Source organism: Patagioenas fasciata, chromosome 23 (assembly GCF_037038585.1).
Source record: "Patagioenas fasciata isolate bPatFas1 chromosome 23, bPatFas1.hap1, whole genome shotgun sequence".
Classification (NCBI taxonomy): Eukaryota; Metazoa; Chordata; class Aves; order Columbiformes; family Columbidae; genus Patagioenas; species Patagioenas fasciata.
The window spans coordinates 827,991-845,320 of NC_092542.1; the positions used below are offsets into that span (position 1 = coordinate 827,991).

General features: G+C 60.1%; 2 protein-coding genes across 7 annotated transcripts in view; one reads left to right on the forward strand and one right to left on the reverse strand.

Moving 5' to 3' along the window:
• Positions 1-6,936, forward strand: part of MEGF6 (multiple EGF like domains 6) — a 69,394-nt gene extending 62,458 nt beyond the window's left edge. For 3 of the 4 annotated variants that reach the window (XM_071798582.1, XM_071798583.1, XM_065855281.2), the window contains 11 exons: positions 519-647; positions 1,292-1,423; positions 2,141-2,269; positions 2,798-2,926; positions 3,101-3,229; positions 3,420-3,548; positions 4,078-4,206; positions 4,293-4,421; positions 4,567-4,698; positions 4,879-4,926; positions 5,104-6,936. In XM_071798582.1, the coding sequence (XP_071654683.1) occupies positions 519-647; positions 1,292-1,423; positions 2,141-2,269; positions 2,798-2,926; positions 3,101-3,229; positions 3,420-3,548; positions 4,078-4,206; positions 4,293-4,421; positions 4,567-4,698; positions 4,879-4,926; positions 5,104-5,168 (1,280 nt within the window). In that variant the 3' untranslated portion in view covers positions 5,169-6,936. Of the gene's footprint in view, positions 1-518; positions 648-1,291; positions 1,424-2,140; positions 2,270-2,797; positions 2,927-3,100; positions 3,230-3,419; positions 3,549-4,077; positions 4,207-4,292; positions 4,422-4,566; positions 4,699-4,878 lie in introns of all 4 variants that reach the window. The other variant, XM_071798584.1, reaches the window with a different exon arrangement.
• A 401-nt stretch (positions 6,937-7,337) lies between these two features.
• ARHGEF16 (Rho guanine nucleotide exchange factor 16) lies at positions 7,338-16,955 on the reverse strand. 3 transcript variants are annotated; one of them, XM_065855092.2, is made up of 15 exons: positions 16,738-16,955; positions 15,115-15,697; positions 14,470-14,521; positions 13,863-14,032; positions 13,265-13,321; positions 12,696-12,856; positions 12,181-12,333; positions 11,418-11,547; positions 10,692-10,766; positions 9,781-9,873; positions 9,317-9,471; positions 8,922-9,122; positions 8,439-8,512; positions 8,091-8,192; positions 7,338-7,893 (listed from the first exon to the last, which is right to left on the reverse strand). In XM_065855092.2, the coding sequence occupies exons 2-15, from the start codon at positions 15,670-15,672 to the stop codon at positions 7,754-7,756; spliced, it is 2,121 nt and encodes a 706-aa protein (XP_065711164.1). In that variant the 5' UTR covers positions 15,673-15,697; positions 16,738-16,955; the 3' UTR covers positions 7,338-7,753. The 3 variants fall into 3 exon arrangements, with proteins under 3 accessions (XP_065711164.1, XP_071654687.1, XP_071654688.1); XM_071798586.1 differs by having other exon boundaries at positions 16,669-16,750; XM_071798587.1 differs by lacking the exon at positions 10,692-10,766 and having other exon boundaries at positions 16,669-16,750.
• Between the last annotated feature and the right edge of the window lie 375 nt (positions 16,956-17,330).

The window sequence follows — 17,330 nt, forward strand, 5'->3', positions numbered from 1 at the left end:
GTCATGGCATCCCTGCCGTGTCACAGCATCCCTGCAGTGTCATGGCATCCCCGCCATGTCACAGCATCCCTGCAGTGTCATGGCATCCCCACCGTGTCACAGCATCCCTGCAGTGTCATGGCATCCCCGCCGTGTCACGGCATCCCTGCAGTGTCATGGCATCCCCGCCGTGTCACGGCATCCCTGCAGTGTCGTGGCATCCCCACCGTGTCACGGCATCCCGACCCTGCTGGTACAGCCCTGGCACGGGGAAACCAAGGCCTGTGAAGGAGAGAAACTTGGTTTTTTTTGACATGAGTTGCAAATGGTGGCAACATTTCAGGAGCTGACAGCCCGCCCTGAAAGAGGCATTTGGCTTGCTGCAAAAAAATGCTGTCTGTCTGTCTGCTATGGCCAGGTCTGGCTCAGCACCACAGATACTGGGGGCAGGAGCTGGTCCTTGGTCTCTGGTGCCTCTCGGGCGTTAACAAGAGCTGAAGTCCAGGCAGGACGCTCACACGTTGCTCGTGTTCCCGCAGCCTGCCTGCCAGGTTCCTTCGGGAAGGACTGCGCCGGCCGCTGCGCCTGTCCCCCGGGAGCGCCCTGCCACCACGTCACCGGCCGCTGCGCCTGCCCGCCCGGCGCCACCGGCTCCGCGTGCGAAAAAGGTATGAAAAAGGGAGCGATCGTCTTGCAGTTGTGCTGATGGGCTCTGGGAACACGACGGGTCAAGCAACTGCTACAGAAAATAGAGGAGGGGACAAAAAAGAAAACAAGGAACCAAAAAAGCCCCAGCAGCACGCAGTGCCAAGGAGCAGCTCACATGTTGGCAGCTGGGTGTGTGCCCGCAGAATGTGAGCAAAGCTCAGGGAGCCAAGTGGGAAATCAGAGCTCTGTATTTATCCTGAGGATTAGCAACAAATCAGCATTAAAATGAGCTCCTGTGGGCATGAGCAAGTCTGGAAGAGACAGAGGCATGTGAGCACATTCCTCACCCAGGGGACGGGAGTGTTTGCCGTGCCCGCTGAGGGGATGGAGGCTTGCAGGGATACGAGGGCAGGCAGGGCCAGCATCGCAAAAAGCATCTAATGCCGTTAAGTACCGTGTTTGCTTTTCAATCCAAGTCTTTCCTGGAGTCAGGGAACTATTTGCGTGTGGCTCCCTTTGCATTTTTGGCTGCAGAGAACTCTCGCTGTCATAAAAGGCTTCCTAAATCCTGGCTTCAAACAAAAAGGGAGAAAAGCCTTGCACAGGGGTGGGATGGCTCCCGCCGAGCGATCCTGAGCCGCCCGGGTGCCCTCTCTCCCGCCAGCCTGCCTGCCGGGGACCTTCGGCGAGGGCTGCGCTCAGATCTGCCAGTGTCCCGGAGCCACCCAGGAGTGCCACCCGGTCACCGGCATCTGCGTCTGCGCCCCCGGCCTCCACGGGCCCGCCTGCCAGCTGGGTGAGTCCACGCTCGGTCCCCTTCTCCGCCACAGCCAGTACCCGAGGCTGGTACCAGTTCGGAGCCATCACCCCTGCACAAGGACAGCACCGGGGTGACCGCTGGAGAAGCTGCCTGGAGGGGCTTCAAAGCACAGGTTCTCACGGGTTGCCTTGCCTGGTTTCTTGCCACGGCCGCCTTTGTCCTCCTCCGCGTTGCTGAGGTCTGTTGTGGTGTTTAGAACCGTTGTCCAGCTCTCACAGCTGAGTCTGTCCAGACAAGTGTTTTCCTGCTCTCTTGCCCAAGCCCGTCCCCGTGCGCCAAGGCTCTGGCCTCTGCCGTGTCTCTCGCTGACTAACGGGCGAGTAGGAGTTCATGTAAACAAAACATCATTCTCATCTGCGCTCAGACCATTGTTTTGGTGGTTTTTTTTCATTTTTCTTTTGAATTGTGGGCTGCTTACCAGCTATGTCTTCAGCAGAGAGGTCCTGAGCAGCCCAAAGCTGCTTGGTGTTGCGTGTTTGCCATTGCTCATCGAGCACTCCCGGGGGTTTCTCTGGCCCCTGCCGAGCACCCGGGGCAGCTGTGGCGGTCCTGAGTTCAGCGTGTCCCACGGGGGCACCGTGCACAGCCCGCGGGAGCTGCTGTTGGCTGTGGTGCACTTTCCAGAGTGTTCGGACCTCGTTCGCGTCTTTTTAGGCATGAGGCCATTGCTGCTTTTATTCTTTCCCTCCACAGAGTGCTCCCCCGGGTGGTACGGCCACAACTGCGAAAGGCCATGCAAGTGCAAGAACGGGGGTGAGTGTGACATTACCACGGGGACGTGCCACTGCCCGCCCGGCTACATCGGCGCTGACTGCAGCATCGGTGAGTGCGGAGGGGAACGGGAGCTCCCAGGAGTTCCTCGGCAGGAGGTGAACGGTGTTGGGAGCGATTGCTGCCCGCAGCCGGGCTGCTGACCCTGGGGAGACGAGGAGCTGTGCAGTGACCGGCTCCAAAAATGCTCCTGGTCTGACTTCACCGTGGGCGCCGTCAGCAGTGCCCTCCCTGCTTCGGTTGCAGCTGAGCTTGTTTGCTCTCTTAACCACGGAAACATTTTCTTGCTCCACTTGTTTCATGCCAAAATGATTTCTCCACTATGAAAGGCCTGACACACCAGCCTTTGCATCGTGCCATCACTGTCTCTCTGCTAAAAATGCTCTGCTCTGCGGCAGAAGGAGACCTCAAAGCTCTTTTCTGGGTCTGCCTGTCACACTGTGCACGGTGACAGGGCACAGGCTCCTCCTGCCAGCCCGTCGCTTTGCTCCTGTGCCAGCGCAGACTCGTTCCTCTCTAACCTTCAGACGTGCTGTGCTTTGGCGTGACCAAGGCAGACCAAGGTCTTCCTCCCACCAGGATGTCCCGCTGGTCGCTATGGCAAGGACTGTGACGGGGTGTGCGCCTGCGGGGACGGCGCGACCTGTCACCACATCACTGGAGACTGCGTGTGCCCCCCAGGAAGAGCCGGTCCCACCTGCGAGCAAGGTCAATGTTAGCTGCAGGTTTCAGACAGTGGGATGGAAAAGGTCTTGAGTGGAACCAGTTTCCTTGCCCTGAGAGCTCTGCCTGTGCTTGGGCCCTCCTGCCCAAACCACACCAGGGTCCCTGTGCCCGCTGTCACCTGCTCATGTCCCGCTGTCACCTCCTCGTGCCCCGCAGGCTGCGAGAAGCACCGGTACGGGGTGGGCTGCCAGCAGACCTGCTCCTGCCACAACGGGGGGCTCTGCAATGCAGCTGACGGCTCCTGCTCCTGTGCGCCTGGGTGGACGGGGAAATCCTGTGAATTAGGTAAACCCGACTTGGATGCGTTGTCCTGCACTGGCCCAGTAACCGTGGCTCTCAGTGTTGTTTCATACTGGGCCCAGTTTCTGTTCTCCCCGCCTGTGCCTGTCCTGCTGTACCATGTCCCGAAGTGCAGGATGGGGCCGGTGTCTGCTCCATGCCCGCTCACTGGCTCCACCGCCCCGTCTCCCTGCAGAATGCCCGCCGGGCCGGTACGGTGCCGACTGCCAGCTCCGCTGCGCCTGCCTGCACAATGGGACCTGCGACGCGGGGACGGGCGCCTGCCGCTGCCCCAGCGGCCACTACGGGCCCCTCTGCGAGCACAGTGAGTGCGGCAGCACAAGCACCTGCGGCTTTGCGGGGGGAGGGGGTTTCCTAAAGCCAGTGCAGAGAGCAGGATCACAGGATGAAGGTGTGACCTGTGACCCACCGCAGTCACACACGTGGCTGTGTGCACCCGTGGGCGCTTCCTTTCTTACCTGCACCCATGGGTGCTTCCTTTCTTACCTGCCTTCCTGGGCAGCACAAGTAGTGGCAGAGAAGGTGATTTCTGTTCTCTGGGTGAGACCGCTGGATGCAGAGGTGCTGTTCCGAGGCAGCTGAGCACACTCGTCACCGCTGCGTTAGTGCTGGGTAAACACTTTGGAGCTGCGGTGCTGGACTCTGCAGCAGCGCTGGCTGCAGGAGGCTGGCGGCCCTGCCCTGGCCACTGAGAACAGCTGCCTTCAATTGGGTATTTCCCAGAGAAAAAGGCTCGCTGCTTCTCTCTGCTGGGCTGATGAGGCTTTGCTGCAGCTGAGCCTGAGCTCAACCCAGCCCTGCTTTAACGAGCTCTCCTCCTGGCTCCATCCCAGGTTGTCCCCCGGGTTTCCACGGAGCCGGCTGCCTGGAACGCTGTGACTGCGAGCACGGAGCAGGCTGTGACCCGGCCACCGGCCGCTGCCGCTGTCCCCCTGGGCTCCAGGGCGATCGCTGCCAGACAGGTACCGCGTCCTTTGCTGCCGTCCCTGGAAACAGGTGGGATCCTGGGGCTCACGGTGTGCGTGGTTTATCTCACCTCTCTCCGCAGGCTGCGGGGCAGGGACGTACGGCGAGGGATGCCAGCAGCTCTGCGACTGCGTCGGCGGTGCGCCCTGCGACCCGGCCACGGGACGCTGCCTGTGTCCCCCGGGGAAAACCGGCCCCACGTGCGGCTCCGGTGAGTTCAGCCACAGCCCAGGAGGGGCACTGATGGGAGGCTTAACCCAGCCCTAAAATGGGCACAGAACCCCTCTTGTTAGAGCTGAATTCTCATGGAAGGGGGCTTTCTTTTTTGTCTCTGTCCCCTCTCTGTCCCTCACCAGAGTGCCGACCGAGCCGGTACGGCCCCGACTGCAGCCTGGGCTGCCAGTGTGACCCCAGCAGCTCCTACTGCAACGCCCGGAACGGCCAGTGCCGCTGTCTGAACGGGCACATGGGCCCCACGTGTCGGGAAGGTAACGTACGGGCACAGCGAGTCCCACGGTGGGACGGTCCCCATGCCACCCACCTTATTTCTGCCCAAACCACGATGGAACCTGTTGGCTTGAAGTGACTTCCTTCTGGGTGCTGTGGGGGGTCACTGTGGGGACAGGGAGCAGGATTGCGGGGACAGGATGCTCTGACTTGCTTTGCAGGTGGTTCGCCCCCTCTGCCTCCGGCTGAGCACCCCTCCTCGGTCCCAGGTCAGTGACACCCCGACGCGTGGCTGTTCACACCGCGGCTGCGGGCACAGACCTGAGAACGAAGCAGCAGCTCCCGGCTGCGAGCGCCGAGCGGGGCCAGCGCTGGGGGGTCCCTGCAGCATCTCCCCTCGAGCTGCCGACGCCGTGAGCACTGACCCACCCCGAATTCCCTTCCAGCCGCGCAGCCCCTGGTGCCCAGCGGGTCCCCTCCGCTGCGGGGGCTCCGGCCGGGCCAGCACTAGGTCCTGCTCCCTTGGCATGACCAAGCAGCCACCTCGAGAAGCCAACGACCCGCTGACCAAACTGGTTTACAAGCCCCAGGAGCGGTTATTTATCATCTCCTGGCGGACTGAGCTGCTGCTCGTGGCGTTGTCTGAGCCAGGCTGAAGCGCCGAGGGTCACCAGGTCACCGTGGTGGCGTGGGTGGCCTCCAGGCACACATGGGGACACACACACCGTGGGGACACGCACGCCAGGGCACATGCCAGCACCGGCGTACACCCGCGGCCAGACACCCAAAGGAACAGTTCAGAAGCAATCGCTTCTGGCCAGCAGACAATGGACTGTGCTGGCTTGTGGCAAATTGCTGGCCTTCACCTTCTGGGTGCTGGGCTTGGGGAGGCTGAAACTATGGTCCAAAAAAAGTATTTATGCAATAGTGTTTATGGGAAGCTGCACAACAGAGTCGTCAGAACTGAGAGCTGAATGTGGCCGGCTCTCCTGAAGTCCTGCCTCCTCTACAAGTACCACCGCACTTGAATTTTTTTTGTTGTTTTGTTTAAAATGAATTTGCAATGGTTTTATACTGTAAATCACCATCTGCTGTGGAGGACCAGACGCTGAGCTCCAGCACTCACCTCCGCAGAGCCGGTGCCCGCAGCCCGACCCGTCTGTGTCCCGGTTTCCCTGGTAGCACCGTCTGCTCCCCACGAGCTTCGCAGGGGCGCAGGAGCTGATTTTCCATACCAGGAGTATGTCAGCCCCTTTGAGCTGCCCATGTCATTTGCTCCACCCAAAAGCAAGCCTAAATTAGTGTAACAACCAGACACACTGCGTGGATAGACACAAAGCTCTTGCATGGTCCCGTAAATGCAAATCTCTAAGTGTTCTCACCCCAGCCCTGGACCCTTGATCTATTTGCACAAAGCCCTTGGGCAAACGCAGCCCGAGAGCCGACACTGTCCAAAGCCCCCGGCTCTGTGAGGAGCTGGGACGGTCCCGTCCCGTCCCCTGTGCCCCAGCGGCACCGCCTGCCCCCCCCGGGCCTGGAGATCGAGCCCGCAGGGGCCGACTGAAAATAATGAAAGAGTTGTTTCTTTTCCTGATGGAATTTATTTTAATCTGTATATAACTTGTAATTTTTTGCTAATTCTTTTCTTATTTTATTTCTTCCTTAACAGTATTTTTTGCGTTAGGTATCATTATTGTGAAGAGATAATGTTAATATAAGTATGTAGTGAAGGACCAAAATTGTGTAATTAAGGTTGTATGTTGTATGACTGATAACCAGGGAGTAGGAAGAGTTTGTCCATGTGCCAAATGACCCTGATCAATCCTGCTGACCCAGAAGGCAGCGGGTGCAGCGGGAAGGGCCACCCAGCAATGCCACCCAATGATGCCACCCAGCGATGCCACCGTGCTGCTTGTCCCCTGACCGAGGTGCAGAGAAGCCCTGGGCCCCGCTGGCCCCGCTCCAGGACAGCACAGAAAGTGGCCCAGTCTCGAGCATCAGGATTATCCATCCTGTCCCGTCACACCCCCAGAGCCTGAGCTGCAGCTTTGTGGCTCCTGGCACCCCCTTGGAATAAACCATAAGTGTGGGACCGCAGCAATCTGTACCTGCATTTCTTATATCACATTTTTTTTTCCCCTGTTCATATTTCCTAATACAGATTGTTTGCCTCCTGTTTTCATGTAGCTAGTGTCTCTCGTTTTGGAGCCCTAATTAGCACTGATAAAAAATTTTAATTCTTCCACAGCTAATCCAAATAAACAGAAAACCTCACTGAATGTGTGGATGTGGGTCTGGTCTCGGTCCCTCGCACCCTCTTGGTTCATCACTTGTTGCTGCTAATTCTGGGGCATGGGGGGGGCAAGGGGCCCGCTCTGCCTGGGGAAGGACGGGGTCCACACCCCCATGCCCACAGCAGGGGACGGGACAGGCGGGGGGGACGGGACAGGCGGGGGGGACGGGACAGGCGGGGGGGGACGGGACAGGCAGCGGGAGCTGCAGCATCACTCAGCTTCGTGTTCCTGGCCTTTTGACAAGTGACTGAAAGGTGACTGGTATCACCTCACTCTGCCAAGGTCACCATTGTGTTCAAAAGAACCAAGAATAATTGTGGAGGGAAAAAGAAAGAATAAAAAAGAAACAGGGAAAACTGGGCCAAATAACGAGCCTAGCACAGAGATTTAAGTTGTTAAAAAACTTCTTGATCCAGGTACACTCTCCCCGTGCCCCGGGTCTGCCCTCACAGGGCCTGCGGCCACCAGTGGGGATGGAGGGGGCAGCACGAGCCGCTCAGCAGAGCCAGAATGTGGCCACAGCCATTTCAACCCAACCCAACACCGCGGCTGCTTCCTAGAGCCTGTTCCAGGTCATTAACACTCATCTTGGCCAGGAGCATTCAGACACCAGGGCTCACATTAATTAGCTGCTACAAAGCCCAGTCCTGGACAGTAAGATCTGCTGCCTGTGGCTGCTCGAGACAAACAAAATTCAAGAAGAAAGGCTCTCGTGCTCTCTCTTTGCTATGGGCTCAGTCCGCAGAGGTTTGAAGAGCCCTGAAACGAGTCAGGACAGAAGCGTCTCTCCGGGGCTGGAAGCCTACACGTCGGTCTCTATGCGCAGCCGCTCCATGCGGCGCACGTTGCACTCCACGGCGACGCGGCTGGTGATCTGCCGGGCGCAGGACTGCGGGAACCAGCCCCGCTCGCCGTCCCTCAGCCGCTCGCCCCAGCACCAGCCTAGGAGAGAACAGAGCTGGTCACAGCGGGAGGACGGGCCGTGGCCCCCGGGGACACGAGCGGAAGGAGCAACAGGGATCTGCCAGTGGCTTTCCAGAAGCTTCTGAAAAATAACAGCTGAAGTTCCAGTTTGTGGGGATCACCGAAGCTTTTCCCCCACCGCAGCTCGGCTGCAGCTCCCTGCCCACCACGCTCACCGTCCTCTCCGCCCAGCACCAGGACGACGTCCGCCTGCTGCAGGGACAGCTCGTCCGCCTGCTTGGCCAGGTACGTGCGGGTTATCTCCACTTGGCTCAGATCTGCAGGGACAGCAGGGACCAGTGAGAGGGCACAGCCGGGCATAACTTGTAACATCATAGAATCGTTAGAATTGTGCTGTTTGGAAAAGAACTTTAAGGTCATCGAGTCCAATCGTTAACCCGATGCTGCCAAGTCCACCTCTAAACCACGTCCCTAAGAACAGCGTAAAGCCCCATGCCTGCAAGTGGCTCTAGTGCCACCGTTAATCCCTGCCTAGCCAGGCCTGACCTCCCGCATGCCAATACCTCCTTTAGGAGTGGTGTCAGGCTTCTCCTTTTCTCTGTGCATCAGCGCCGTGATCCAGCGGGCCCGGTCGCTCCTGGCAGTGAGAAAACCCATATTATTACACAAAGAAAGCCTCAGAGGTGGCATCTGTGTTGGTGGCATCTGTGTCGGTGGCATCTGTGTCGGTGGCAGTAGCTGGGCAGTTCCCAGCGGGAAGGATGAAGGCCCTCAAGGGAGGTCAGACTGAACAAACATCACATTCAGAGCGTCCGGCACAGACACTTCACAAGCAGCGCACATCACCCAGCTGCTTTGCTCGATTTGTACAGGGGAAGCATTATATGGGAATTATAAGGGAAATCTTAGAGAGAGAAGGAAAGCGAGCAAGGGGACGCGCCCGCACACACCTCCATTTCTGGGAGGTGGCGCGGGGAGGGAAAGGGGGCTTCACACACAGGCTTATCCCACGAAAGGAGGACATCACCCAGCGCAGTCCCACTCACAGCGTCTCCGCCGCCAGCACGACCTCCTCCCGCCGGCCCTCGCTGTCCCGCTCCATCAGCACCCGCAGCAGGTGCCCGCCGGAGCCGCGGGCCGCGCCGCCGCTCTTGCTGGGAGGAGGAGAAGGCGGCTCCGAGTTCTCCATCTTCTCCACCGTGACCTGGTCCAGCGTGGCATAGTTCATCACGGTGTAGCTGTCCTCGCTGCGGCAGAGACGGGACGGGTTCAGTGGGCATCACCGAGGTGACCGGCGCAGGGTGGGTACAAAACACACTTCAACAAGGGTCAAAACAGGGAAATCTCAAGAATTTCTTAGGTTACATGCTGCTTGGGAAATGGAGATTTTAATCCCCCTGGTCCTTTTCCAGAGAAAGGAGAAGGTTCCGTGCAGCCTTACCTCTTTTTCTTGGTGATGATGAGGACGTCGTTGAACAAGAAGAGGTAGCAGAGCCGGCCGGCGCCCCGGCGGAAGATGCCCCCCTCCTCCGACAGCAGCAGGTACAGCTCCCCCCGCTTCAGCAGCCAGCGGGACGCGGAGATCAGCGGGAACGGCTGGAACAGACCCAGAGAAAATCCCATTCACCACCTGTCTCACAAGCAGCAGGCAAAATCATACAGAGCAGCTGCATTTGGACTCAGAGTGGCCCCTGGGGTGCCCAGAAACTCACATTAAAGTCAGAACAGCAAGAAAGAATGGACACCCCCCGGATGAAGCGGTGATGCTGCTCGTGGCAGCAGGGATGCTCCGGCTGGTCCAGCCTTCCTGGAAGGATTCCCAGGACAGACCCGACACGCCAGGATGGGCCCCTCTAACCGCACGCCACAGAAGATTTATTTTCCCCCACTTCCACAAGCCCTCACCTTCTTCTTTCCAAACTCCAGCTGTTTCTGCAGTGTGTACATCTGCTCTGTCCTCTCCATCGCACGAGCTCCCTCATTGCAGTTCTTAACCAGCTAGAAAAGGGAAAAGAAAACCCCCGGGCAGCAGTGAACAGCAGGACAGGTCTGTCCTGTCTGCTCCAGCACGAGCGCTGCCGGCGCGGGTCGGCGGCTGCTCCGCTCCCCCGGGCAGCAGGAACAGCCAAACCCCCACACGGGTCAGAACCGGGCTTGGGAAAGGCAGCTGGAGGCTCTCCTGCCACACCAAGCACCAGGAGAGGGGTGGAACCTTCGCTCTGCCTGGAAAAGGACCAAAGCGAGACCGCACCAAAACGAACTTCACCGAGGAGCAACGCGAAGAGGAAGAATTAATCATCCCAAGAGAGGAGGTGAAGGGAGGCGGACGAGCACTCGGACAGACGGAGGGGAGGACAGAAGCTTCCTGCAGGCAGGTGAAGTGAAGCCAGGTCTGGCCCTGCCGAGAGGCACCCGGCCCCTTGCGAGGTCCCTCCGGAGCAGATGTCCCTGTGCCACCGCTCCCGCGGGTCCTTCGCTCCTCCACCCTCTGCTCTTTGCTTTGTTTACTGCTCTTTGCCTAGATCTCCAACAAGCAAGCCAAGTGTCGCAGACCACTACCACCTCGAAGGAGGTTCTGAGAAGGGGGGGCACTAATGGAGAATACAACACCAAAAGAGATGGGCCAGAGAGGAGAGAAGACGACAAGAATAAGTAAAAAACGAGGCGAAACAGGCGAGGAAGGGAGAAGACGTGTACAGCCAGCAGCTGTTTGGAGCAGAGAAATCCCCGGTGAACTGACGCAGGGAAGAAAACGGAGAGGCCAGAAGGCAGATGGGGCAGAGCGACGGATGGAGAGCTGGGGGCAGCGGCCTCACCTTGCTGATGGCTTTCAGAGCGCGGGTGGCAGCTCCGTACGCTGCTGTGCATGCTTTTGTTTTTTGACAGACCGTCTAGAATGTCAAGATAAGACGCTTTAGTGATATTGCAAGGCACAGAACAGCGCGTCCACCTGGGATTTTGGATGTGGCACAAGGGTCAGCCTGGCAGAGGGACAAACACAGAGCAAGTTCTGCAGGGCTGGGAGCTGCGAACCTGGGTTCTGCTGGGGCTGTGACATCAGATACATGCCTGACCATCACTGTCACCCTGCGCTCCGGGCGTCCCCCCGGCCCTCGGCCCTGCAGCCCAGTACAAACTGGGAGCCGTTCCCAGAAATCCCACCTCCAGCAGCTTCACTGTGTGGAGCAGCTGGGTGCAGAGTTGCGGATCTCAGCAGAGCTTGTGCAAGACCTGCTCTCCCTTCCTGGGCCGCGCGGCCGCTAATGAAACAGAACACTTGTGCCACCCCCGGGTGCCCAAATGCAGCACAGGGCACGAAGAACCTCACGTCGCTCAGGTGGGTGGTGCTGAGATGTGAAGCACAGAGCTGCACATCTGGCACACACAGAAGCAGATCACTCTGAATCCAAATCCTGAGTAAAGGCTTGGGCATCCCAGTGGGATGCAAGGCCAAGCAGAAGCTGCCCCGGGCTCAGCTGAGTAAGAGAATAACAGCCACCTCTTCAGAGGCGCCAAGCAACGCCACCGTGTGACTTACTTACATCTAACAGCAGAGGAAGCCGTGTTACCCTCTGCATAGGGAGAATGAGAAATGATATCATTGGCAGGCCTCCACATTCTGGTTTCCTTTCAATTTGTTTCAGGGTCTCTTTAAATAAAGGGTTTGTGTTTCTGGAACAGGACAAGAAATCTCCATTAACTCTGTTCTTCAGTTGGCAGGATTCTCCAGCAGCTTTCCACGCACAGAAGCGCGGTGGCAGCGCTGACCGGCAGCGCGCCGAGCTCAGAGCACGCAGCCGGGGCGAAAACAGGCTGATCCGTCAGCCGGTGACGGAAAAGCACCTCGAGATGTTGTGCCCACCAGAGTAAAGCTGTAGGTGTACCAACAGCAGACACAAACCTGACCCAAGCCACCAGTATGATCTGGGGATGAACAGCCTCCACAGATGTCCCCAACAGGCCCCATACATGTTATTCACCTTGGCAAGAGCCACCTGACTTCAGTAAGTGGCGGTATCACCCCCACTTATCCCTCTCCTTCACCTGTCTCGCAGCACAACACAAACCGCGTCCGGATCATCGGACACAGACACACTGAGGTTGAGAAGCTGGATTCTGCTCAAAGAAGAGGCAGCCTGCCTGGGGGAAAAGGCACCGCCACGGGCTGAGGGAGCCCCGTGCGGTCACGGTCCCGTCCCCGCCATCTGGCGTCCCCGCTGCCCTGGCCCAGCCATCGGGCGTCCCCGCAGCCCAGGGACCCGCGGAGGCAGCTCCAGCCAGGGCTGAGCACCGAGCAGGACTCACAGCAGCTTCTGGAGGGTCCTCTGCTGGTAGACTTCATTGGAGCAGTAGCTGACGTAGGGGCTGAAGTGGTTGGAGGCGTGTTCTTCAACTATGTCACTGATGTCAGGAATGAGGATGTTTTCCTGGTGCCGCTTCTCCAAGTCTTCGAAGAATCTAAGGGGAGGATTCCAAATAACTTCACTATGTGACCCGTTAGGGCTGGACGAACGGAACAGACAGATGTTTAACGATGTTCCCAGGGCAACTTTTCCCCAGTTTTCCCAGAGGAGACAAAGCCCTGGATCTGTTCTGCACGGGGTCAGCTCTGCGCAGCTGGGACACCCACGTCCCCAGCATGGCTCCCAGCAGAGACAGGGGACGCAGCTCTCGAGGCTTCCTCCGTTCCCACAGGACATCCCTCCTCCGCTTCAGCTCTCCGGGAACACTCATTCCTGCCCCATCTGAGCCGATTGTGCCCAGCTGCAGGACACCACAGCCCCGACACCCCCGCAGGCTCCCACGCTGACCCCACTCGCCTGGTGCTGACCGCCAGGATGTCGCTGATGTTGGAGAACAGGTGGTGATGCTCCATCTGGGTCATGGTCTCCTTCAGCTCCTCCGACCTCATGAAGTGACACACCAGGATGCTCAGGCTGTGCATGTAGGAGTACTCAGAGGTGATGATCTCGAACATGGCCTGAAAAAGCAGGGCAGTGAGGATGTAACAGGACAAACTCTGACAGCACAGCACTCCCTGCATCATCTCGTGCACTGCTTGGCCTACACCCATACCTTCGGCATGTGCTTAGGACTTTCATTCATCACTAAGCCACACCACTGAGATGGTCTCCCTTCCTGCAGCTATTTCTCACAGCACCCGAAGGAGCTGCCCGCTTCCCTGCCAGGACACACGGGTGATCCCGGCCAGCGCTGCCCAGCCCCAGAGCTGCTCAACCGAGAGCTGAACCCGAGGCTGAGCCCAGCTCTGCTGAGCCCAGCTCTGCTCTAAGCCCAGCCCAGCGCGAGGGCTCAGACACAGCCACGCGTGTCCCCCCGGCCTCCAGCATTCACGGTGCACCCCAGGCACGTCCGAGGCGCCTCTCACCTCCTGCCGCTTGCGCTCTTCGGGATGGATCTTCTGCAGGATCCCGGCTTCCAGCACCTGCGGGAGAGCTCTGGATCAACGGGCACCGTCACCGTGGACCGATGGTCCTTGCACGCCCTCTAGTGCGGTCTGCTCCTCTGCCTGGCCCCGCAACCCGCCGCATCGCCCACCGCAGCATCGCCCACCGCCGCATCGCCCACCGCCGCATCGCCCACCGCCGCATCGCCCACCGCCGCATCGCCCACCGCCGCTGGCAGATGCTCATCTGCAGGAGGAGATTATTCTCTCCAAGGGCCAGCACCCAGCCCCGGTACCCAGCAGCAGCACCTGCCTTCCCCTGGCCTGTGGGTGAACCTTTGCAAGCACAACAGCAGCAGCAGCATCCTGGCAAGCCTGGGCAGGATCCTGCGTGTCCCGGCCAGGGCTGGACAGCCCCAGGACATCCCATTGCAAAGACTTGTGCTGCAGAGTTACCCACTCACAGTTTGTTCAGAGAGCTTTTAAAATACACGCAGCTGTGGCCACAACACATCCCGAGTGCCGGAGCAGCCCACGGCAAGGGCGAGAGGGGCCTTTTGGGCTGGGCTGCTGCCCCTACCTCCGGGAGCTGGCTCCAGGTGACCTGCGCCGGGCGGTAGCTCTGCACCACGATCGCAGCACCCGCAGGGGACGGCTCTTCTGGGACGGGTTCCTCCAGCAAATCCTCATCTGACTCATGGCTCACAGAGTTCAGGCCTCTCTCACGGATTTCCTGGTACAGCTGGGGCTCTGCAGAGGAAAAGGCAAGAGGTCAGTGAAGCCTCTCCCAGCCGCAGCCCGAGGTTTCCCTTTGCACTGCCGCCTCAGCCCATCGCCCATCGCCCGGGCCAGCACTTCCCTGTGAGATTGGACTTTGCACAGCCCCAATTAACCAGCAGCTCCCGCTCCTGGCAGCTCCCACAGCTCTCCCGTGTTTGCCCAGAGCAAGCAAAGCCAGGAGCGCTCCCACAGCCAGCACGGCAGCACCTGCGCCTCGTCACACCCGGGGAGGGGAGAGCAGGGCCGCAACGCTCCGCTTGCAGGCAAGAGCAACTGCCCCAGGCCAGGGACAGGCAGCAGCACACGTGGCAAAGGGACTTTGGGGACTCGCTTTGCTGAGAAGCGCCAGGTGCCCTGCGAGGCCCAGGGGACCCCGGAGCTCCCGGGAAGATTGAGGCGGCACTCACGGTCCTTGAAGGAGCCACCACGCTTCTGCACCCGCTTCCGCCCGAAGGTTCTCTGCAAGGGGAACAGGAGAGAACACGCTGCAGTTACCAACTTCTGCGGCCCAGGGAAGCACTGAGCAGTTACCTGCACCGCCAGTCAGCAAATACCACCCCGTTCTTTCAGCCCCAGTTTTGTCTGAGCTTTTGTTTGCCTTACCCAAGTGACTCAGCTTTCACCTCGAGTTATCGGGGCCACGATCTAAACCAGTTTGCAGTTACACCGCTGCCGTTCACATCTGTCTGTCTCACACCTGGACTTTGCCTGTGCTGGAGTCACGTTCACCCATGTTTGTGTACAACCCCCCGCCAGCACGGAGCCAACCCCACCCTGCAAACGTGCCCACGGCCGCCGGCCGACACGCGGGAGCCCGGAGCAGCCGGTTCCACTGCCCACAAAACCCACGTCAGGTATTTCTGGGCTCCCCGGGACCTACAGCATCTGCTGGTGACACGTTGGTTCCCAAGGCACAAGTCACATAGCCAGGCTCAGCTCTGCAACCCACAGGAGTTGCAGGAAAGAAAGCTCCGCAGACCCCCCCGGCAGCAGCTCATCACCAGGAAAGTGGGGCTCGATCCCAATGGGGTGACAGCGGATGCAAAACCCACCTTGCTCCTGGTGGGGCTGTGGGCAGGCGGGGCGCTGTCCTCCTCCGACACAGGTTTCAGCGAGGGGACGGCTTTTTCCGGCTCCACGCCCAGGCCCTTCATGGCCGCGCGGTAGGACATGCTTCTCAGGTTGCGCTTGAGGGCCCCATACCCGCCATCCTCCTCATCTGCCTCCACAGGGATGCTGGGGACGATGGGGACGGACGCCCGCTTCGGGTCGGGGCCCTGGGGCTCCCAGCTGGACCCAGTTGCCCCAAAGCTCTGGTGCTGGGAGGGGTTGTTCTTGGTCTTGGTGGAGACGGCCAAGCTCCTGGGGATCAGCTGCTGGGTGCCCACTTTGAGCGCGGCCGGGCTGTTGGTGCTCAGGACGATGCGTCGGGGCTCGGCCGAGGGGGGGGAGCCCATCACCAGGAGTGGGGCGGCATTGGGCGCCGTGGCGGAGCCGCGCTTCCCAGGTGGGGAGCCTTGGCTGGGGGGCTCCGGCCGTACTGGGTGGCATCGGTACTCCAGGAGAAAGGTCTTGTCATCCACAGAGCTGCCAGTGGGACTTCGAGACATGATGGTGGCACAGGGAACCGGAAAGCTGTGTAAGACAGACAGACAGACAGATGGCTGAACATCTTCTCCCAGCAAGGCAGAGGGCATTTACACTTGGCGGTGGCCAAAGCACTGTTTCACATGGGGAAACAGAGCTGCCCCCGGCCTGAGCCACCACGGCTGTCCCTTCCCGTCCTGGCTCCCACCACCCCAGGCTGACGTGCTGTGAAAACCCCCGGGAGCGCAAAGCCGCGAGCCCCGTCCTCCTCAAAGTTGGTGCCTGTCCCAAACTGTCCCGAGGAACAGCTCCACCCCACGTGCAAAACCACCTGCCCGAGTCCCTAAAGTTCCTTCTTTGGGATTAACCTCACTCATCTCCTTCTGTGCCACCCCATGTGCTGTGCACCTACAGAACAAACATTTGATGGAGTATTTTACACCCACTGCCTGCCTCATTACATAATTTGAGGAAAAACTATGGTTTAATTCCTCTCAACTGAGATCTCATCGTATTCCACCACCACCTCTGAGCTGCTCCTTTTCAAAGGCCGTGGACCAGGAAGCAGAAACCAAGACTTGAATGTGTTTCCCCGCCTCAATAACTGGCAGAAGGACAAAACAGACCCATCAACAAAAGCTCATTTGATTAAGATGCTGCTTATTTCCCTGCCCTTGGATGAGGGACACATGCCTCTTGGCCAGAGGTCTGCCAAACGTCCCACAGATGAGAAGAGCGCTACATTCTACTCTTAATCCCGTCTTGGCTGAGGATGCAGCCTGTCCTAAGCACGAGCCCTAATAACATGAAACAGGCACGCCCGGTTTCAGAGGCGCTGGGTGCTCCAACAACCCCAGGTCTGCGGTGCCGTTGATCGTCTGGGACCCGCAGTCCCCGGGACACGGGGACACGCTGGGGGGTCCCACCAGCACAGCCACCCCCGCCTGGCAGTTCCGGTGCCGACAGGGACCGCTCCAGCTCCATCCCTGGGGACAAACGCACCATTTCCCCCCCGGTACCTGCACATGGGCCCCCGGGACCGGCCCCGCGGCAGGGACCGCGACAGGACGGAGCCTCCGGCTACTCACCAGCGCGGCCGCTCCGCCCCCGCGGAAGAGGCGCTGCCAGCGCGGGGATCCGCCCCCTCCGGGGCAGCCGGGGCGGCGATACCGCCCGGGGAGGAGGCGGAGGGACCGGCCGCTGTCGCCCCCTCCTCGGAGCGCGCCCGGCAGCCACTCGTTCCGAGCCCCGCGCCCGCCCGGCGCTGCCGCCCGCAGCTCCGGTCCCAGCCCCGGTGCCGGTGCCGGTCCCGGTCCCGATCCTGATCCCTTTCCGGGGAACCCGTGCAGGAGGCGGCCGGTTCCGCCCCGCCCGGCAGCGCCCGCGCTCACCCGCGCCCGTGGGAGCCGGGCAGGGCGGGAGTGGGAGCGGAGCCGCCCCGGGAAGGAGCGGGGTTGGGTGTGACCGGATTGGGCGGGGCCGGGTTGGGTGTGGCCAGGTTGGGCGGGTCGGGACAGGGCTGGGCGGAGCCAGGCGGGGCGTGGCCGGGCGGGGCTGCCCCCTCGGCAGGTGCCGGTTGGAGGCGCCGGGGTCTCCGTGGCGCTGCCCCGGGCAGGTGCCGGTACGGGTACCGCAGACATCCCGGCTCCTGTGCACCACCCCAGGGCCCGTCTCTGCTTAA